Below are 22,723 nucleotides of genomic sequence, written 5' to 3'. Positions count from 1 at the left end.
GAGTTATGGGAAGGCTTTTACAGTGTCTGGAGCCTTGTCACATCTAGGCTGGAGAGGTCCTTTGACTTTCACAGTCATGATAGCTGTTCAAAGGGTGGCAACACAATCATTATTCTTTAGGCGGCTGATAGAGATTGCTGGTAGGGCGACCTGGCGTCTCACTTGTCACTTTACTCTGCAAGCGGCGCAATGCAGAACGTAGTAGGTCGCCTGAAAAGACATAGGGATGTCCCATCGAGTGTGCTTTTGGTGGGAGGAAGAATGATTTTCCGCGGAATACGGTCAAAGATCCTGTTTGGAACGCGTCACGCAGTCTTGGAAGAGCACGGGGCAGCTGGCCATTAACTATTGGATCCAAACTGGATGTTCCTAGCTAATGGAACACGTCTGGACAGAGGCGAAGGGATGCCATGTGTCCAGTAGAAGGGTGCCTTGCGAGGTCAAGGCAGTCTGCCACGTGTCTGCCCAGGGGAGGTCCTTACAATTGCTTTTAGGGTTGGGGAAGCTTTTTCAAACAAGAGTCCATATATGTTCATGAGTCTATACGTTCATGGATGTGACAATCTTAGGGTCCTTTGTATCATTTTTGGTATTTTTTGGATTTGAATCTCGAATATATCTCTAGTTTACTTGTCTCCCACAATCTCTTTGTGCTAGCAGCTTCATGACAATTGATCTTCAAAACTCTCCATGAACTTGTTTTAATTTTTTTGTTTTTAAAATTTGATAGTAGAAATTAAAAAAATTTCAAATAAATTTTAAAATAAACAATTATCACTCAACCCATAGGATATATTTCTCTTTACCAGAACAACACCACCAATAAGCATTAGAAAACAATCCAAAATCACCAAAAAAGATCCTAAAGAACTCATGGAAAAAAAGTTCTTGAATGCCAACTAGATTTGGGAATCTTAATACGTTCACTCATCAATATATTATATTCATATGCAAAAAGGTAATAGACCAACAATGTATATTAGGAGTTGCTAAAAGTTATCTCATTGCTTCAAAGAGATTGTTCTCAAAGAGTCAGACACTGTTGAAACTTTTTCTTCTTGATTGTTTGCTCTGTTTCCTGCTTGCCAAACAAATGGTCCCAGGAAAACTTACTTGTTCCATAACATACCAGATTCAGCTTCTTAGTCGTGTTTCCGGGTAGAGGAGCCTGCAGACCGTAGCTACCAATCAAGAGAGAATGTTCCAAAATGCAGAACATGCAACATGCTGTTCTTCATTGTAGACTTCGCAGGGTTTTCTGAGATCTTTGCTGCCATTAATATAACCATAACTGAGTCATCTCCAATTGCACGCTCAAGTCCTCCAAAACCTGCAACAGAATCAGCTGACTCTCTGGTTAAAGAGATCATACAGCTGCAGATCATTTGTATAATGTATGAGGCTCAAGTGCAGAATGAGAAAGCCAGGTTAAACAGATTTTAGGAATTGTTTTCTGCTGAGAAATTTCCACTTGTTTAGCATGAAGCTTGGTATAGTTGACTACGATGTTTGGTGTCGTTTCTATGAAAGCTGTTATGGTCAGGATTTTTGGGTTCAAAATGTTTTAGTGAGTTCCATACCACAGCCCACCAAGCTAGTTTTTGACATAATTTTCAGTGATATAACAAAAGCAGTATGTGATTCTACATCGGTTAGAGGAAAAGTTCCTGCCATTAACTTTATAAATGCATTTTAAAACTGTGAGAATTCATTGACTCCAACACGAATTATATTTTTATAAGAGGGGGCAAGTTGTTACAAATGGCATTGGAGTCAATTACTAACCCCAATGAAAAACACTAGTTGGTCCCTTGAGGCATGTGTCTATCTAACCCTTCAATCCCATAAAACATGACAAGGACGTCGTGTCTACATGGATAGTAATTGTGATATTTCACATTAGTAAGGGAAAAAAACTCATAACACTATATATGTAATGAGCTCCTCAGTGCCATAAGGATGTTTATTAAAGCCACAAGAGCTAATTTGCCCTAGAACTGACAATATCTACATAGGTTGGAATCCATCTAATCAAGATTAAAGAGAAGTTTTCACCTATTCTTTTCGATGAGTCCATCATCACTAATAGCCAGTCCCAAAATTTCGAGACGCCGCAGGGTAACGGTACTACATCACTGCTCTAGGGCTTCGCAGTTTTACAGATTTAAGGAGCAGTTCAAATGCAAAGACAATTAAATACAAGGTTTAAACCAAGAAAGAAAAGAGATTGCCTTACTCAGCTCCAAGCCACATCTGGATGATACAAATTATCTGAGCTTATCAGGGAACTTCAAACATTAAAAATCCAGTGATCCATTAAGTCATTGATCTACCAATGGAGATTTTCAATATCCCAGTGCTTCTTTTCCTAGAAATCTTTTACCACTAGAGACTCACAGCAAGCCATGGTCTATGTTATTCAAAACAAAGTAGCAACTTCAGAGAGAAGGAAACAATTACATTTGCACACAAATGATAACAAAATAGGTAAGTTTTGCCATTGAAACGATTCATTACATGCATACCAATCACCTACAAAACTGCCAACTTCCTTCAAAAAAGAGTTTAACATAGTAGATATATAGTTTATAACCATCCTCATACCTACATCCATTCCTATAAGGATTATCAACAAATGAAAAATACCTGGTAATTCGGGAAATGGAATGCAATTCACCTACGGCATATTGATTCAGATTTTCTATCTTTGTCAATCTCAATCTATAGGGGCAGATTTTCTTGCGAGGCAAATAAAGTAGAAAAGGGGAAGTGCATCATCTATATCTATATCCATCATATTGAAGAAACTTAAACCAAATTCCAAGTTATTCGTACCAATTATCAAAATAGATTTATATCTATGTAAGTTAGAGGGCTTTTAACATGCTATGGTATTTTATAACTCCAGATTTTTTTTATTTTTTATTTTTTATTTTTTATTTTTATAGATTTCAGACAAGATCAAAAGCACTGTGTTCCAGGTTTCATGTAACCCTTATTATTTCTTTGTTTCAGAGAAATTAACGCACCTAGAATTTTTCTAGTAGAGAGAATGCATGTAGGTATTTTGAATTTTGTTTGAGACTCAAAAATGTCCAAAATACAGAAATCTACCAACCTTAGAACCAAAAAGTTGAAAACAGGAGCAGAAGCTGGTTTTAAAGCATGAGGCTGACGCAATTCAGCCTGCAACTCAGACTTAGGTATCACCAAAAATCCTGACAGGAGCATAATCCATCCCTGAAATGATGAAACCTCAGGGAATCTCTCACAATGATCTTCACCCCAACAATCTTGGCCATGAACTTGATCGCATTATGGCAATCTCCACATATTCTCAGATTCTTAAATACCCGAATTGATGACTCCCCATTCAGATTAAGTACACCAAAAGCAACAGCAAGTTTCTCACTATGGTTGCATAAAACCTCCTCTTTCTCTTCTTGATCAACATCTTGCAGCACAAAATCAGTGTTGGGCAAATACCCTGCAATTCTCATCTTCTCCCCCATATAATCCAAAAATCTGTAGATCTCATCACTCTGATCATTACTTTTATCACCAACAACAAAAGTATGGACTCTGTTTCTCACCTGAATCCAACTACAACCTGGATTTTTAGTAACTCCTCTGTCTCTCATCAATTTTCTAGTTTCTGATGCTTCACTCCATAGTTTGGCAGAAACAAGTATGTTGGATAAAAGTACATAGTTTCCAGGGTTATCTGATTCAATCTCAAACAACCGGTTTGCTGCAATTCGCCCCAACTCTACATTCTTATATACTCTACAGCCACCGAGCAGTGCTCCCCAAGCACCAGCAGTTGGTTCAATAGGCATTTTTTTTATGAACTCATATGCCTCTTCTAGGCGACCAGCTCGGCTTAGTACATCTACCATACACGAGTGATGATCTGCATCAGGTTCAACTGAGTGATCTCTGCTCATCGAATCAAAAATCAAGAGACCTTCATCAACAAGACGTGAATGACTGCAGCCAGATAAAACACCAGTAAAAGTAACAGAATTAGGCCTGACCCCAGAATCCACCATTTCTCGGAAGAGCAACAAAGCTTCCTCTCCATTCCCATGCATCGAGGTGGCAATGATCATCGTGTTCCAAGAAACAGTATCCCTTTTCGTCATCATACTGAAAACCCTACGAGAAAGTTCCAAGTCACCACATTTAGCATACATGAAAACCAAAGCAGTGGTAGTTGTTAAGTCCTGAAAAAACCAATGCCTAAAGATATATCCATGAATCTGTTTGCCTCCCCTTAAGCTCTCTAAATTTGTGCAAGCAGGCAAGACACTAGTGATTGTGATTTGGTTAGGTTTGAATCCTGAATTTTGCATTCGACTGAGGACCTCTAGTGCTTTTTCAGTTCGTCCATTTTGCATGCATCCCCCAATTACAGCATTCCACGAAGCATAATTCAATCCAACCCCTTCACTCATCATCCTACCAAAAACACTAAGACCCTTCTCACATTCTTTGTTCAAGAAATATGCCGTTATAAGTACATTCCATGAAACAGTGTCTCTTCGAGACATGCTATCAAACACCAACTGAGCTTGCCTAATGCTTAAACAACTAGCATACATGTTTACAAGAGCACTACTCACAAACACATTTCCTCCCATTCCATTTCTCACAACAAAACCATGAACCTCTCTTCCTGATTTCAAATCTTTCAAATCCGTACAAGCAGGAAGAATTGAGGACACCGTAACCGAATTGGGTCTTTCCCCATTCAACCCCATTTTGCGAAAAGCTCCCAAAGCCTCTCTCAGAAGTCCACAATTCACATAACAAGAAGCCATCGAGGTCCAGCTAATCACATCCCTGAAAGGCATACCTTCAAAAACCAGCCTAGCACCTTCAGAACATCTGCACTTCCCATACATATCAATCAATGCATTACCCAACAAAACATCCGAACAAAACCCGAATCGGATTGCATCCTCATGGACCCTTTTGGCATTCATAACATCCCTCAAGCTGGCACAAGCCTTGGCCACAGATAACAGTAACAATTTATCGGGTTCAACGCAGTTCTTGTGCCTAAAATCATTATAATATTGTATAGCTTCCAATGAGCGACCATGTTTAGTGAGAGCTGAAATCAGAATGGTCCATGTAGGGAGGTCTGGTTGGGGAATTTTATCGAACAAGTGGCGTGCACGTTGAAGATCGCCAGAATTGGAATAGACTTTAATGAATTTGAGAGCCAGGTGGGGTGGAAGGCTGGTGGGCAGCTTGGAAAGCATGTGGTCACGTAGTTCGTCTCTGGTTTGGAAAATATCAGAGGGCAGCAAAGCCTTTCAAGCGCAGCTATGAAAAATACGTTACAGAGTTTGAATCAAACATCATACTCGGAAAGTCGGAATATATCATCTTTGTCGACGTTTTTGGAGAACCGTTTTTGTGCCTCAACGTTTCGGAAAACAGCTTTTATCTATTTTTCAACAAAATAAGTTACAACTGGGTTATTAAACCGATTCACCAAGATCATCTTGTGGTATTAAAAAATAGCTTTCCTTACGGTAGAAAAAAAAACGTCAACTTAGGTGACGTACGTATTTATTTTTGAGAAAAAGAAATACAATTGACTGAAGTCGGCAAGAATAAGATGGTCAATTAAAGCGAAACAATCCCATATTTTCTTCATACCTTTTATTTAATGATCAAGATGATATCAAATTGATACCACAGCATTGGCAAAATCAAAGTCATTGAATAAGATTTCCATTCAAGTGGTCCACTTGAATGTGACCTTGAAGCGAGAGGTAAATCTAAATGAAGTGATGGGGCCAACAGGCCAAGGCCACATAAAATGATTGGGCTAAGGGATCCTTGATTTGGATGGGGGATAAATGAAGGCGGTGGTGTGTATACATCAAGTAGCCAATTAGAAAACAAAGACCGACCTAAAAAGGGAAGAGAAACAAATTGTAACACATTTTGGATTTGTATAAGGCAAGTGGGATTGTGACTTGACACAAATTTTTGACTAAATCAAGGGTATAGAAACTAGGACTTTTGAGGCATTGTTTGGAACCTCGTAGTCCTTGAAATTGGGTTGATTGTTCTTCTTTTTTTTTCTTTTTTTCTTTTTTTTAATGCTAGTAATGGTAGGATAAAGATGAAGGGTCTTTTTGGTAAATGGTGGTAAAAAATAATTTGTGAAAATTGTTCTATAACCTATTTAGATTACGCGTTTTATGGAAGGTCCCTTCTTGAGTATCTTCCTTGACACCTTATGGTGCACTGGTCTCAATAAAATTACTAATGACAAAAATATGTCTTATCTATCTTTTTGAGGTAATTACTAATCTTAGTTATAATTGTAGATAGATCTGGATAAGGTAAAAATCGCATTTCTACAATTATAACTAAGACTAGTAATTACCGATGGATAATACACATTTTTGTCATTAGTAATTTTATTGAGATCAATGCACCATGAGGTGTCGAGGAAGATACCCAAGAAGGGACCTTCCGTAAAACACGCGTAATCTAAATAGGGTAGATCCTCACATTGAATTCTAAGTGTTAGTTGAACTTTACGTGGTCTTTTTCAATGGTAACTCTCTAATTTTTAATAAAATAAAAATTTATTTTGAAATTTGAAATATTTTTAAGATGGTTTTAATATTTTTAAATATATTTTAGAAACAAACATAGCCTAATTGTTTTTTTAATACATAAAGAAGACAAAGATAAGTTAAGACCAACGGCCCAAAGGAGATTGTCGGTACCATTTTTCATTTCTTTTGGACCGTCCATATTTCATTGACAACTATATAAAAATTAAATAAATAAAAAAAACCACCCTAACCGCCCATAGAAAAGGCCCATTCTTCCTTCAATAATGCACAAAATTAGTGGTAAAGCCGTCCAAATCTCTCATTAGATAAGATTAAATTTTATTATTAAATAAAAATATATTAACAATATTATTAATTAATAAAATTTATTAAAGAAGGTCAAATCATTTTGTTTATGTACAAATATCTTCATGGATCAATCCCCACATGGACCACCCATATATTAATTTCAACTATTCAATTACTTAGATTTGAAGGTAAATATTCTTTTCTTTTTTGAAGTCATTTGCACTCAATGAATGAGTATAACATATGAATGAATACGACATATGAGTAAGGTTCAAAGTATGCTACCAAGGAGTATGCTTTTAATTGCTATGTGCCATTATTTGGTATTCTTAACTTATTGGTGAATTAATGCCATTTTTCTATGCTATACTATAATGATTTTAGGTTATATTTGATGTTTGAAAAAGTTTGAGGAAAATAAAATTGAGAGTAAAATATAAGAAAATAAAAATTCGTAAGTTTATTTTCCTATTTAATTATGAAAGAAAAAAATTTGAAGAAAAAAACATTAAAAAATACAATTTGATCAAATTTTCTTATAAATAAAACATGTAAATTTGAAATGAATTACCTTAATCATAATTCATTCAAATTATTTAAACTTATTTTCATTCTCATTTAAAAAAGGGTATTTTTTAATTCTAAATTATATTAAAAATAAATATTATACTTTTTTATTAAAAAAATATTTTCTAATATATTCTAAATTTTTTTTAACAAATTAAATTATTTTTATTTAATTATATATATATAAGGCAATATTCAATATCTGAAACAGTTAAAAAAAATTCTAAAATCTACTTATAATCAATATATGTTTTCTATTTTTTATTGGTTTATGATTTTCTCAAATCCGTTTTATTAAAGATAGGATAAACACTATAAAAAAAACTCGTCTCATTATCATTTTTGAACTTTCTCACTTTTTTTTCTTCATATTCTTGATAACAACTAAATAAAAAAGTATTTTTTCCCATATTTTTTCTTTTTTAATATCCAAACATATCTCAAGAAATATTAATTTATTTCATATAAATTCAAGCTTCATGGAAAAGATTGAATATAAATTATTTTAGCTTCATAAAAATTACAAAAAAAAAAAACTATATTATATAAGAATCCCATCCATGGAATTTGGCTAGAAATTCTCCCAAGATGCAATCTTGGATTCAACATGTCCTCTTTCTTCATTTATCATTCCAAGTCGAGAGTAGTGGGCAACCATGTAGCTTTAAATGTGAGGCATTAAACCAACCACTATCTTCCCCTACTCACGCACCCACTCATCCATCCCTACACCCTCACTTCCACACCATCCATCTTCCCAAATCAAGATCAAATATATCTATAATTATTTCTGCTTTTCCTCAAACCACATGTATTAGAAGGCAGATTTTAATTAAAATTTTAAAAATATTAATCACCCTTATTTTAATGAAAATAATTTTTAAATACCATATCATTATTCTAGAATCATCATGATGTTCGTCTTCCATAGGATCGAACGGTAATGGGATGCTAGACCACGGAAGCACACCCGCACCGTGCCCAAAAATCCCTATTGTGCAATAAAGGCATTTCTGTCAAGAAAAATGATAGTGGTATTCATGTAAAAATGTGAAAGAATAGGGGCAAATTCATGGTCCGGCCAATACTTTTTTATTTGACGAGGATCGCCGAATATATCGGTGCAGCAGACAGCGACAAATTCACAGTTGACAAATCGATAGAGAAAAAAAGAAAAAAAGTGAGAATTTTAGATAGAGAAAGTCGGAAATTTTCTAGAGAGAGAAAGAAAGGGAGCCGTTTTTTTTTTTTTTTTTTTTTTTTTAAATATTTTGTCCGAAAGCTTTGAAATTTGCACACGAGGAAGAAGTAGAAAAAATCGCCAGATAGAGAAAATGAGGGAAACCGAGGGAAAATACGGATTTTTCTTAGTATCCGAACAGCTTTTTTTTTCTCTTCTACTTGAGTTGCAGTGACTTGCTGATTCACAGAAAATTTCTTCTGCGAAGCTATAGCTGTGTTCTGGAGTGAGTTTCGCAGGAGCATTGCTGTTTTCAGGTACAGATTTGGATTTCCGAGTTTGTGCTTTTTCTGATCTCGCTTCCGTTGTGGATGTTTCTACTGATTTGTCTTTGATCTCTGATGAATATGAGTTTTTGTATCAAGTCAGGGTTCTTCTTGTGGTATTATTGTCGTTAATTTTAGTGGTAATGGTGGATGGCAGGTCTAAAGCTCTTGTTTGTTGAATTCGGAGTTGTAGTTATGAGAAGAAGTGGAAAATGGAAAGCTTTGATTGATCTTTAGAAATTCAGATTACTATTGATGGATTTCACTTAATAAATAATGAGTATAATTATATTTTTGATGATGAATTATTATTATTAGAATAATAATAACGGGAAATATAATTGATTATAGCATATTAATTAATTAATAATCAATCTGTAACTTTTTTAGGCCTTGTTTGGATTGAATTTAAATAAGCCAAAAGCTCTGTTCTTAGCTCAACAAGAGATCGTATTACAGGTTGACTAACATTGTTAAAAGAGTTTATGGCTTAAAAAGAACTTAATATAGAAGCTGGAAAAATGATTTATAGAAGCTCCGTGTTAATTTATGCAAATATCTATTTTATACTTAATAAAAATTTATAATATTAATATTTACTGTTTAAAAATTATGACTCTAGCTTTGACTTTACCTTCTTGTCAAAGCCAAAAATAGAAAGATATCCCAAGCAAGCCCCTCCTTAGATATATTAATGGGTTTGTTGGAAGAACTGTTGTGCTGGCTTTTTAAAATGTGTTTTGAAGTTTAAACCAGTACTCAAAAGTGATTTTTTTAAAAAGGATTTGAATTTTGTAAGTTGGGACTTCAAACTTGAAGGATGTACAAATGATACATCACACAGTAATGCCACAAAAAGGCGGGGGGCAGGGCAGAGTTGAATCCGGGTATCTACATGCTTTATTTTGTTTCAGTTGTGTAGGTGAGATATTGGAAAGTTCATTACTATTAAGATATTATAGAGTTTTCTATGCAAGTTATTCCTTTAGGCAATGCACTGAGCTGTTGCATTTGAAACTTGATTTATGTAAACCATGATTACAGTGTTATAAAAAAGTCAATGAGTATGTGACACTTAATCTATGAACTGAATGGACATTACTTTGTTGATAATTTTTATTTTTATTTTTGACCTTTTTAAACTTCAAATGCATCTTTTTAGGATATAGAAGATTGAAACAAGTCTAATTCTAAGTAGTGTATTGATGATTTTCATAAATTAGTTATGGATGAATTTACTCTAACCTTATTACATAAGTATAAAAATGTAAATAACAGTGAGGAAACTTGCTTATTTAGAAAACTTTTTAGCTGATTGTGCTGAGAAATTTAAAGAAACCCAAAATTAATTGTAGTATGACTTTAGGGGTTCAATACATTTTGGGCTTCTTAATTTTTCTTACTTTAAGGAAAAATCTTTTATTATCAAATCCTTTTCTGCTTTTTGATCCTTTTCTCAAACACAAAGAGTTTTCTACACATTAGTGGTCTTAATGGGTAAAAGAGGTTGAAAAAGGAGACAAAAGGGGAATGGAAACCTCTTTCAATTTTGAGACTTCTGACTGGAACATATATGGTTGTGAAAATTGAGTCTGAAGCATTTAAGCAAAATACTTTTTGAAACTGTGATAAGTTAGGACTTCCTCATTGAGTCACCTTTTTGTTTCAGTTCATTAACCCAAAAAAAAGGTTTAATTGACTGAATATTTCAGTATCATTTGTGACATCCTTTTGCCAAACAACCTGAAGTATTCTATGCATAATAAATTGAAACATTTTATTCATTCGCAAAACTGAAGTCTTTCAGAATGCCTTGGCCGTATTAATGCATAATTGAGGATGACTGCATATGACTCTTAAAATGTAGCAGGCATTGGTGATGCTGCTTCTAACCGTATGACTGTATTAGATCATGAACTACATCTGGGTCCATTTTCTCTAAAACTAGTAACTGGTTAGCTTAGCATGACATTCATGAAAAAAATTGACAAAATTTTAATCCAGTAATTAATGAGCTGACTGTCTACATGGTACAGTAGTGAAATAAGAGGTGAGTTTTATGCTGTTTGATTTTAGTTCTTGCCCTTAAGTCAGGCACCTTTATTTCATTAGTCTTTTTTTCTTATCAAAAACAGAATATTCATTTATATATATTTGAAAGTATAGTACAAAATATTCATTGATTTTGTAAATCATTCTCAAATTTACAAAATCTAATCAAAAGAAGTGGATAAACTTTCTCCAGTGTGCTAAGGAGACTTATACATTGATATAGTACCGCATGAGACTATACCAGGAAAACCAACTCAACACTCATGGGGGCCTATATTTATAAATCTTATACTACTATAATGCACCATGCATTCAGCTATACAGCAGAAGGGCCTAGATTTGATGTATGACTATTTGTGTACACTTGTTATGATAGATCTTGTACTGTTTGGACGTGTTCTTGCAAAAAGAAGATATTGACTACTGTTTATGGTCCCCAAATGACATTTTTGAGCTTAGTAGACCATTGCTTTTTAGAATTTTTTACTAGTGACTTCCTTAAAAATATCTCCATTCCCTGGAACCAAGTTGAAACTGATGGTAAAAAATCTTACAAGCCATAAGATAGATTTCTTATATTGGAGTCATGGAACCCATCAGTGGTTGGGTCTTACACCACAATCACTGTACTTAATATATGGTGCTCAAATAGGATGCACTATTCTGGACTTTTCTTTAATGATAAATTTAAGCTGAATTGCCAGATAACTTGTCCATATTTTATAGCCTTGCTGTTGCCTGCCGGGTAGAAACAATATTGTTTTAGAATTTGCATTTTTTTTGGATTGGTTCTTAATTGCTTTTCTGCATCTTAAATTTCTTTCTTTTCTTTGCCTTTTAGCTTGGTAACAATCTGATAATATTATTTAGCAAGATTTACTTAGGGAATGATGGTTGTTCCTCAAATGCAAAAAGGTGATTATATTCTTGTCGAGAAGGTTTTAGATCCCCTACTGCAACTAATGCTATGTAAAATGTCATGATTATGTAAAGTTTCACTGGAGGTGATCGGTCCATGGTCTTGTGGCCTTCCAAAAAGGAAAAACGAGAGCAACTAGATTTTGGCGTTCAGTTCATTTAATTTTTTGCCAATATTCAATTCCAGCTATCAAAATTATGAAGAAATTTAAGCTTCGAGTTTACTCATATGATCTTACTTTAAATCTGCAGGAGTTAATATTAAGGTGTACAAATGGGGAAAGAAAAAACAAAACTTGAGGCATTTGCTAGACTTACTATTTCGTTTTCTTTTACAAGCATTTGTTTCATGTTTCTCTTTATTTGACTCAAAATTGATAGTTTGATTCTGGGATCTTCTTATGTTTTTATTATTTGATAATCTTGTTGCTTAAACTTTTCTCTTGACTTTTATAAACTTATGTGGCCAGTGTGATATGCTTTGGAGGTGCTTTGGCTCATTGGAGAACATCGTATATTGTTGAAGCCATAAGAATTCTTGGTAACGATAACTGAAGCTGGAAATTTGCTGGATTGTTGCCTGTTTGAGCACCTACTGTAGGTTTTATTCCATTTCATTTTTATATTGGCTGATAAACTTTGTCTGCAAGTGAAGAATGTGCTTCGGTCAGTTTGGGATTGACTAATTTGTGTTATACGCGATCCTGATGGTGTTTACATCCAAGTCTTATGCCCATTGAAGTTTAATTAGATGGAGGAAACCAAAAACATATAAACAATTTCAATATAATTCCATGGAACCTGGAAATGGGAAATTTTACCCTGAATCTCAGGGCTTTATGCTGGACCCAACAACTGCCATAAATACTGATACAAGACCTCCAGAGTTTAACAATTTGGAAGTTAAACCTGTGCGTAATTACTCCATACAGACAGGTGAGGAGTTTGCCCTGGAATTTATGCTTGATCGGGTGAATCCAAGGAATCAATTCATTCCAGATACTGCTGGTGATCCCCACTATGTACCAAAGTATACAGAATTGAAAGGGATTTTAGGCATCAATCATACAGGGTCTGAAAGTGGGTCAGATATCTCAATGCTTACAATTGTAGAAAGAGGCCCAAAAGAGTTTGAGAGAAAGAACTCTGCTTTATATGAAGACAGAAGTTACTATGGTTCTGTGCAATTGGTGCCACGGACTTCATCAGGGCATGATAGCAGTCGAGGAGTAATTCATGGGTATGCCTCTTCTGGAGCATCTGATAGCTCATCTACAAAGATGAAAGTTCTATGCAGCTTTGGTGGTAAAATCCTTCCCCGGCCTAGTGATGGAAAACTCAGATATGTTGGAGGTGAAACACGTATTATTCGTATAAGAAAGGACATTTCTTGGCAGGAGCTTGTGCAGAAAACGTTAATGGTCTTTAACCAAGCTCATATTATTAAGTATCAGCTTCCTGGGGAGGACCTTGATGCCTTAGTTTCTGTTTCTTGTGACGAGGATTTGCAGAACATGATGGAGGAATGTAATGAACTAGAAGATGGAGAAGGATCAAAGAAACTGAGGATGTTTCTGTTTTCTACAAGTGACTTGGATGATGCTTATTTTGGTCTGGACAGCACAGATGGTGATTCAGAGATTCAGTATGTTGTTGCTGTCAATGGCATGGACATGGGATCGAGAAAAAACTCAACTCTGCATGGTTTGGTAGGCTCTTCCTCAAATAATTTGGCTGATTTAGATGGGCAAAATATTGAGAGGAATGCCACTAGAGTTGCAACGGACTCTGTTGGCATCAGCACTCTGCCTTTGACAGGCACTATCGTCCCACCATCCACAATTCAATCTTCTCAACCAATTCTACCAAATTCTTCCAGTGCTTATGAAGCTGACCCACCGTTTTACCATGGCCAGATGATCTATCATGGAGAAACTAGTCAGCACATGCTGCATTATGGTTATCCTTCTCATCAATCTAATTGCACACCATATCAAGAAAGTACTAATCTGATGCCAGTTCATGGGCTGATGACTCAACAAGAAGGCTATGCTGAAGGGCAGCCATACATTGGCTTGCAAGTTCAGGATCCAAGTGTGCTAGTGAAGGAGGTAACTCTAAAAAATGATGCTTCAATTCAGCAAGAGAATATTCCTGAAAATATCTCTCCTTCAAAAAATGATTGTCTCATACCATCACAGCCATCTGATGGTGAGGTGATGGATCGCATTCCAGTTGAAGAAGCATTAGTCTCCATTTCTTCACTGGATCAATTTCCTTCAGAAAATAAGGGAAAGCACCACAAACCTGTGGAGATCTCTTCTTCTGTTGATGCTATGAATCAGGCACAGGTTCCTAAATCTGATTATGATCATCATCCCGCATCAAGTAGTCCATTTGCTCCTGTATATGCTGACCCTGGGTCTGGTCTAATGGATTTGAGCTACCTGGAGCCACCTGTGCTTCCTCAGAGGGTCTATTATTCTGAAAGAGTTCCCCGGGAGCAGGCAGAGCTGCTCAATCGGTTATCAAAGTCTGACGATTCACTTGGTTCTCAGTTTCTTATATCCCACTCACGTTCTGATATTGAAAAGCAGGATTCAGTCGCCGAATCCACTGACAAACTGCGGAATGGAAATCTGGCTCCTCAAACTGAACAGTCCATCTCAACTGGAGAAGCTATGGTTGAGGATATGGCTGTTAAGGCTGACCATGGAACAACCGGCACCAAAGATATCCCTAGGAAACTCCTGCTTCATGGAACAACTGAACCTGGATCAGAACTGCCTGCAATGAATCAAGTTGCTTCTGTTAAGCACTGTCAGGATCCTCTATCTACTCCACCGGAGCTTGATCAGGGTGAGATGTCCGGAAAGGATTTCACTAGTAATAACACTCTGGGAGTGGGGGATGCTCAAACTTTTGCTTGGACAGGGAGCTCTGTTGGTGTTTCCACGCCTGAGCAGGGAGATATCCTTATTGATATCAATGACCGGTTCCCTCGTGATTTCCTTTCCGATATATTCTCCAAAGCTGTACATTTTGCAGATTCCCCTGACATTAGCAAACCACAAAAAGATGGAGCTGGCTTGAGCTTAAACATGGAAAATCGTGAACCTAAGCATTGGTCATACTTTCAGAAGCTAGCACAGGGTGGATTTGTTCAAAATGATGTTTCTCTTATGGATCAAGATCATCTTGGATTTTCATCGGTCCTTACAAAGGTCGAAGAAGAAGTGTCTAAACCTTATCAATTTACGCCTTTAATGGCAGATGAAGTTTTGATAGGCCAGTTGGAGTCACGAATAAGTTTTGGTGAAGAAAATCAGAAAGAATCACCACCTGGTAGGATTGCTGCTGACAGTACTGATTTGCATTCAGATTACAGTCCTTCTGAAATAAAGGAGAGTGACAGTGTACAATTTGATCGTATGATCGAGAACCTTAGAACACCAGATTCAGAGGGCGAGGTATATTTCTTCTTTTAATGGTGATTTGGTTTAAGAACTTTTCCTCGACCGTTATTCTTCTCTGCCTTTAGATTTTCTGATGACTTTGATGCTTTTAGGATGGGAAAATGGAAACCAAGAATATTGGTCGACCTCCTCTAGATCCTTCTATTGGAGATTTTGATATCAATACTTTGCAGGTATGATGCTTGTATCATCACACATGGACTTTTTCTTCTTGTATTAAAAAAAAATAAAAAAATTAGTTGATATAGAAAGAGAATAAGTAATTTGATTCTACCAGTAATCCTTTCTCCTGAATAAGGAAAGTCCAACCAGCAAATGGGTTTCTCCAAATGGATGATTCTGTCACTGTGCCAAATTTATGGAATTAAAATTCTTCCATTCATTCATGGTTCTAGTGTGACCGTGATTCGAAATTTAGATAATGATTCTTCCATTTTCCAAATGAATGGTTCTTTAACCATAGGAACTACTTTTGTTGGGTAATCATGATTCCATTGTTCCTGATGGGAATAGACATTGTGGAGGCTATTTTCAATCCTCAATAAACGTGGTTTTTATTATATATTATTATTTTTTTCACTCACTTTTCTGTCAATGGGAAGATTAAACAAGTTCTGGATATTAGCTCTGAAATTAGAAAGGAAATTTGAACTTGTCATTTCCTTGGTTATCTAAAAGATAAGTGGTATCAAGTTTATTCAGATATAAAATTTTACCTTTCTACTGATGACTTCAATTTGGACATATTGCTTAAAAATTTTACCTTCTATTCATAGGAATCTTCTACATGCTGCCACTCTTCGAATGTCCTAAAAATGTGTGCTTCACTACTCCCTTTTCCACTTTGTGCTTCTATGAGCATTAGACGAGGACAGGATTTAGATATACATGCATTGGACATTATGCTTGTCTTCATTTTTGAATCTGTCTGTCTGAGACTCTTTGATGTATTTATGCCAATGTTGGTGTTTGCTCATTATCAACATATGATTTCTGCTGGGACGCTCATAGTAGATCATAAAGAATGAAGATCTTGAAGAGCTGAAGGAACTGGGTTCTGGTACTTTTGGGACCGTCTATCATGGAAAATGGAGGGGATCAGATGTTGCCATTAAGCGAATAAAGAAGATCTGCTTCACAAGTCGTTCATCGGAGCAAGAAAGATTGGTAGCATTTCTTTAACTCCTGTTCAAGTGTATTCCCCCTTGTTTATGTGATGTCGTATCCACTTATTATGTGACTATATTGACTAATGTGCACCATTTGATAACAAGCAAATTGAAGTTTTGACTTTTCACTCCTTTTATTGCTCACTACTACTTTACTGATACTTCTATTTTTCTTTCCAATGTGTATCTTTTATTATTAATACAACTTTTTATTTTTTCACTTTCTGCCATTTTCAGACCATAGAATTCTGGCGAGAAGCTGATATTCTCTCAAAGCTTCACCATCCAAATGTGGTGGCATTTTACGGTGTAGTGCACGATGGACCGGGAGCAACGTTAGCCACTGTCACTGAGTACATGGTTGATGGTTCTCTTAGGCATGTTCTACTTCGCAAAGATAGGTAAGTTCTACGTGGTTTTTTGCAGTGAAAAAATTCAAAATTTCAAAATGACTTGTACATGAAAAGAGAAATTAAGGGCATGCTTGGGAACTAGTCTTAATTGTTTTCTATTCTTTAGAACAGAAAATAGTTTTCTAATTTGAAAAACATGTTTGGAAAATTTTGGACTGAAAACAATTTTTTTTGAGAATTTGTTTAAAAACAGAGTAATTTTTGAGAAAAATTTGAGTTCTTTTCAAATGTCCTTGTTATAGAATGTTTTGAGAAATAATTAGAAACACAGAGAATAGGTCGGAAACTTTTGCATCGTACATTAATAAGCAGTGCCTTCATGAAGAATGGGCTGAGATAACTGTTTTTCGTATTTGGGCTCAGAAACATAATTTTGTTTTTGAAAACAACTGAGAAATGTCTTTAAGAACTAATCTTAAAAACCAATTTTTGGGACTTATTTGAAAAATGTTGTCAAGCTAGCCCTAGATCCTTTTATTATTTTCTCATAACATAAGCCTTGATGAATCTATTGCTGGTTCAGTGTTTCCATGTGGAAGAAATCCACATATATTCTCCTTCTTCCTCTTGATTATGTGATCTTATTTTTTCAGGTATCTTGATCGCCGCAAGCGGCTCTTAATTGCTATGGATGCTGCATTTGGAATGGAATATTTGCACTCAAAGAATATTGTGCATTTTGATTTGAAATGTGACAACTTGCTTGTGAACTTGAAAGATCCCCTACGACCCATTTGCAAGGTAATTATTTGTTTCTAACATTTTAGGAAAAAGACTTACACTGTCAAAAGTTTGGTTTCATATCATGCTTGTTGCTAATGTCATAGTTTCATTGTCGATTAACTTTTGTCAAGGAACCTAGAGGCTTCAGAGTCTAGCTGATGCCTAAAACATTGTAACTGCTTCTTTTCTCAGGTTGGTGACTTTGGCCTGTCAAAAATAAAGCGAAATACTTTGGTTTCTGGTGGCGTAAGGGGGACCTTACCATGGATGGCACCAGAGCTGCTTAATGGTAGCAGCAATAAAGTTTCTGAAAAGGTAAGTGTGACCTCGACAATTTTCCTTCTCTGACAGAAAGGAAGCAAGCTTCTATGTGAAACCTCCCTAACTGGTGGAGAAAATTTTTGAATTGCTGTCTACTGTTTCTACCAATATATTGAGAATCCAAAAGCATTAAGAAGGGAAAAAAAAAATTATTAAGACTAGTTGACTCTGAACATTCTACATATCTGGGTTTCATATTGAAAGAATAATCCTTGTGGGTAATCAGGCTGTCATTTCTTGTATTTCATCTAGTACAGAGATCTTGAACTTTACACCAGTTTCTAGTATCAATTAACCTTTTCTGCTGACCCACAGGTTGATGTGTTCTCCTTTGGTATCGTGTTATGGGAGATTCTCACTGGCGAGGAACCATATGCCAACATGCACTATGGTGCAATCATAGGTGCAGTTTTATTAAACTTTCCAAGTGTTTTTTTTTTTTTTTGTTTGTGTCAATCCTGTTATTGCAAAAAATTTCAATGTTGCATGTTACAGCACGGATAATAAATTAACACCATTTTAGGACAAAGTCTGAAAGTGTGAAATGTTCAGTTACATATTTGTCACGAGTCAAGAGATTACTGAATCTGAATGGAGGAGAAAGGAAAGAAGAAGCTACTTTTGATAAAAAAATCTACCTATAGGGAATAAAGTTCTGTTTATCAAAGATGGATCTGGGCCGGAAATGGAATTATTCAGAAACCTTTCATCTGTCAAAGCAGCAAAACCCTGAACCTCCATCTCATTCCTCTATCCAAAGCCCCCCTCCAGCTGCCTAGTTCCTAGTTGTTCTTCATCATCAGATCCTCTTCTCTAGTTAGCTTTGAGAAAAGAGGAATATTAGGGATGGTTCATCGAACTTCCAAGGAAAGGAGTGATGTCTAATTCTCACCTCTTCTACCCCTGAGATGGAAATAAGGAGAGATAGCAAACAAAGGGACCGTGCCATCCAACCGAGAAAATCTTGGTTCTGATAACCTCAATTTTGCTAAAGTAGTTGGTCAGCCTTAGTTAAACACAGTTTTCAGATAGTCATATAGCTCAGTCTTCATATCAAAATTTACCCCAACCTCTAGGAATCCCATCCCATTTATCAATATAGTTCAGGGCCTTCATGCCTATAAAACAGTAATAGACTTGCTCTCCTGGAGCTATATTTCTCGTCATACATTCAGAAATGGTTACACCTTCAGTTGCTAAAACTTGTCTGTGTACAGGAGGCATTGTGAGCAACACATTGAGGCCAACCGTTCCAAGCTCCTGTGATCCCGAATGGAGAACCCTAATGGAGCAGTGCTGGGCTCCTAACCCTGCAGTCCGGCCATCTTTCACGGAAATCACCGGTCGCTTAAGGGTGATGTCTGCAGCAGCCCAAACTAAAACACCAGGTCATAAGGCTTCTAAATAATGGTTCACTTGGATTCTGCCGTGAGTTAGCATATTTATTCATTCAATTGTACACTCTCTATAAGATAGTGTGTCATATATATTCATTTTAGTGTTTGGGAAAATTGGCTCCCACGATTGTTTTTGAAATGTGAGGTCTAAATAGGTTTCCTATTTAAAAACTAAGAAGTACATATATATGCATGTTTAATTTACAATATCTATTGGTTTTATTATTAATTTAGTGCATATTTTTCATGTCTTTAGATTATAATGATATGATTTGAATTGAGTTGTACGGATGTGATTTCAACGGTTCGTAAGGCAGTTCTTATCCCAGCTTTGAGCTTTTTGGTCCACAATAATAGATTATGGGCACTTTGGTTTTGATTCACATTGGCAAAAAATTGATTTTTATTGTTAAGTTAAACCGAAACAAACTGAAACGATGTCAACTAACTTAATTTGATTATTATAATGACACAGAGCGAATCAATCACCGTCTTTCTTGAGTTCATTTACTTCAATTCTCAATGCATAAAAACTAATTAAAAATTGATACGATTTGATTTTAATGCTCAAAATTAAAATTGGAGTGATCTAACTATGCAGGCCGTTAAAACATAACATTAATCAATCGGCTGTTTTGTTCTGAATTAGATATAGGGGAATTAATAGCCGGAGAGTTAAGCCTCTATAAAGTTATAAACGACCGGAACGGATCATGATTTTAGAAAGTGTTTTAAACCTTCAAGAATCTATTAGTGATTTTTAAGAGTTTGGTAGTGATTTTGGAGAGTCAAGCCTTTATAAAGTTATAAACCGTTAAAAGTGACAATGATTTTAGAATGTGTTTTTAGGCTTAAGAGTCTGGTAGTAATTTTAGAAATTGTTTTTAGTTTTTAGTCTTTTTGAAACGAAAAAAAAATTATGAGTTTGGCAAAATCTAGGAAATGTATGTAAAAATTTGAAAATTATTTTTAATATTAAAAAATTTATTTATAACGTTTTTTATCAAAATATTTGATAAATAATTTTTTAAAAAAAATATTTTTAAAAAAAAATACTTTTATTAATAAATAAAAATACTATGGAAAACATTCTAAAAACATCTTAGAAAAAACAATGTCGAAACGGCACCACAAAGAGTACCAATAACAAACATATGAATGCTTTACACCATTCTGTGAACTTAAGCCCTGAAGATGCCATAGAATGTAAAGAATACACCACCATTTCTCTGAGTGAAAAAAAAATAGGAAATCTGAATATATATAGTTATGTCCATGACTGATCCAGAAAGAGGTTATGACGATGAAGCTTTAGCTACTTGCCATGCAGAAGCGAGCATGATCGGCTTCCCTTTCCACCCAAGAAGGAGGCATCCCTTCTCACAAGCCAGACTGTAGCCATCACACCCATAAACAGACAGCATCATCCGGGCCTGACTCATCGACTTCATCCCCACCACTTGAAACCCAGCTCGCCCCAGTTGCCTTCTCCACTGGTCTGCCCTCTCATGCCTCTCAATCCTCTCTGATCCCTCAAATGCAACTATGTTTCTTATCTCCTCCCCAAAGTGACCCCTCTCTATCTTCATCCTCTGTGGGCTGCTCCTTGGAAGACTGGCCTCCAGGGAGTCGAATATGGCTGAATAGTAGTGTAATGACTCCAGGAATCTCCCCAGGAAGAAGGGCCCGTTGTGGTTGGCGTCCTGCTCCACCACCGTCACCAGTGTCGGCCCGAGCTTCTTTATCGCTTGGAGGACCGCCTTGAGGGAGCCTCTGCTCTCTTTCACATACTTGTGAAGGTGCATTATGCTGTTCACAAATAAAACCTCTCCTTCCCTTACATCAAGGCTTTCTTTTGTTAGAAAGGCCGGGGTTGCAGGATCTGATACCGTGTTAAGCTGCAAGGGAACCCCCATTGTGGCGGCATACTCTGCCAGTTCTTTCAAGCTGGCTTTGAGCCCTGAGAGGCTGTCACCATCTTTAACCAGTCCGGTGATTCGGAGCTTTGGGGGCCCTTCTGGTTCTTGAGCTAGAGTCCTTATCAGGGAAGGCCATTGAAGGCAATGCTCCATTCCCAGATCAATGATATGAAGTGAGTCATTCCCTTTTCCAGTTTTAAGTATAGCTTCATTCGCAGCCATGAAACCGAAAGCAATGTAGGGAGTGGTCTGGTGAAGGAGTTGAAAGGCTTCCATTTTCTCCTCTTTGTTGATGGAGGACACTGCCATTCTGCCATTGGCGAATGTCCCATTTGCATTCACATTCCGGAGATGCAAAAGCCGGGACTTCAGCCCCATGGCGAAGCAGTAGGAGACTCTCTGCAAGGAATCACCATAACAATTAGCAGACCTCCATATCCGGCTGAGCATGGAGTCTGCAAGCTGGGTGTCCCGGCAGCCTACCGCCTCAGCACATGCCAGCAATGAGTGCACCAGCTGGAGCCCTTGGTCCACCCCATGGCTCACCTCTTCCATGCTTGGCATCAGGTCTGTGCCACCTCCAAGATCCTCCCCCTCAACCACCATCCCTGCATCTTCATAGCCCTCATCCACCATCTCAAACATTTCAATGGCTTCATCCCCTTGAAAATTATGATCAAACCCTTGTTGGCTTTCGAGGGCCTTGTTATCATCATTGCCGTAGTCGTTGTAGCCATCCATATTAATGAAGCTATCGACGAATTCATCTTCCTCAGAGGCAGCCAAGCAAGGGGGGCTGACAGCATTGTAAGGAGACCAAGGCTGATCAATCTCATTCATACCATCTTCCCACTCTCCTCCTCCTTGTTCTTGCTCGATTCGAGCCGGGCAAAACCTCCGAATGGCGAGTTCATGGTTGAAACTCTCAGTATTGGAGGGGAAGGAGAGCCAAGCATTCATGGCTGCCATCGGTATAGGTGGCTTGTTGGTGAGAAGACAGGATGGTTTTCTTAGGTTATGCCGCTTCTTTTTAACAGTGGTGAGTAGGAATATTCTGTGTTTTGAAATGAGAGGGCTTACCTCATTGTGAGTTAAACTATTCCAAGAAAAGCTTAGTATATTCTTGGGAAAATTTTTTGTCTGAAGCAAATAGGTAATTCCAAAGTGGCTATTCTTTGATGCTTCTCACATATATATTTCCCCACTCATTTTTCTTTTATTTCTTTTGAAAATAAAATAAAATAATAGGAAAAAAATAAAATATTTTTATATTACAAATTCCCTTTTGTGTTTTCCTATAAATCTGTTTGACACTTAGGAATATTTTGAATTGAAACTTAATAAAGAGGCATGATTAATAACG

At 36.5% G+C, this 22,723-nt stretch overlaps 3 protein-coding genes across 5 annotated transcripts; 1 reads left to right on the top strand and 2 right to left on the bottom strand.

The window, feature by feature from the left end:
- Positions 1-876: 876 nt before the first annotated feature.
- LOC100853811 (pentatricopeptide repeat-containing protein At1g20230) lies at positions 877-5,754 on the bottom strand. 3 transcript variants are annotated; one of them, XM_059735463.1, is made up of 3 exons: positions 3,119-5,754; positions 2,056-2,410; positions 877-1,330 (listed from the first exon to the last, which is right to left on the bottom strand). In XM_059735463.1, exon 1 carries the CDS (start codon positions 5,268-5,270, stop codon positions 3,207-3,209), a length of 2,064 nt encoding a protein of 687 aa, XP_059591446.1. In that variant the 5' UTR covers positions 5,271-5,754; the 3' UTR covers positions 877-1,330; positions 2,056-2,410; positions 3,119-3,206. The 3 variants fall into 3 exon arrangements, with proteins under 3 accessions (XP_059591446.1, XP_010645114.1, XP_002263297.1); XM_010646812.3 differs by having other exon boundaries at positions 2,237-2,410; XM_002263261.4 differs by lacking the exon at positions 2,056-2,410.
- Positions 5,755-8,629: 2,875 nt separating this feature from the next.
- LOC100257013 (uncharacterized) lies at positions 8,630-19,688 on the top strand. Its single transcript, XM_002263228.4, has 9 exons — positions 8,630-8,963; positions 12,413-15,412; positions 15,511-15,591; positions 16,433-16,585; positions 16,825-16,988; positions 17,594-17,741; positions 17,916-18,038; positions 18,360-18,447; positions 19,262-19,688. Exons 2-9 carry the CDS (start codon positions 12,737-12,739, stop codon positions 19,450-19,452), a joined length of 3,624 nt encoding a protein of 1,207 aa, XP_002263264.1. The 5' UTR covers positions 8,630-8,963; positions 12,413-12,736; the 3' UTR covers positions 19,453-19,688.
- An 868-nt stretch (positions 19,689-20,556) lies between these two features.
- On the bottom strand, positions 20,557-22,425 carry LOC100262121 (GRAS family protein RAD1). Its single transcript, XM_010646813.3, has one exon. It carries the CDS (start codon positions 22,327-22,329, stop codon positions 20,737-20,739), a length of 1,593 nt encoding a protein of 530 aa, XP_010645115.1. The 5' UTR covers positions 22,330-22,425; the 3' UTR covers positions 20,557-20,736.
- Positions 22,426-22,723: the final 298 nt, after the last annotated feature.

Source organism: Vitis vinifera, chromosome 19 (genome assembly GCF_030704535.1).
Source record: "Vitis vinifera cultivar Pinot Noir 40024 chromosome 19, ASM3070453v1".
NCBI lineage: Eukaryota > Viridiplantae > Streptophyta > Magnoliopsida > Vitales > Vitaceae > Vitis > Vitis vinifera.
This window is presented reverse-complemented; position numbering and strand designations above follow the sequence as displayed.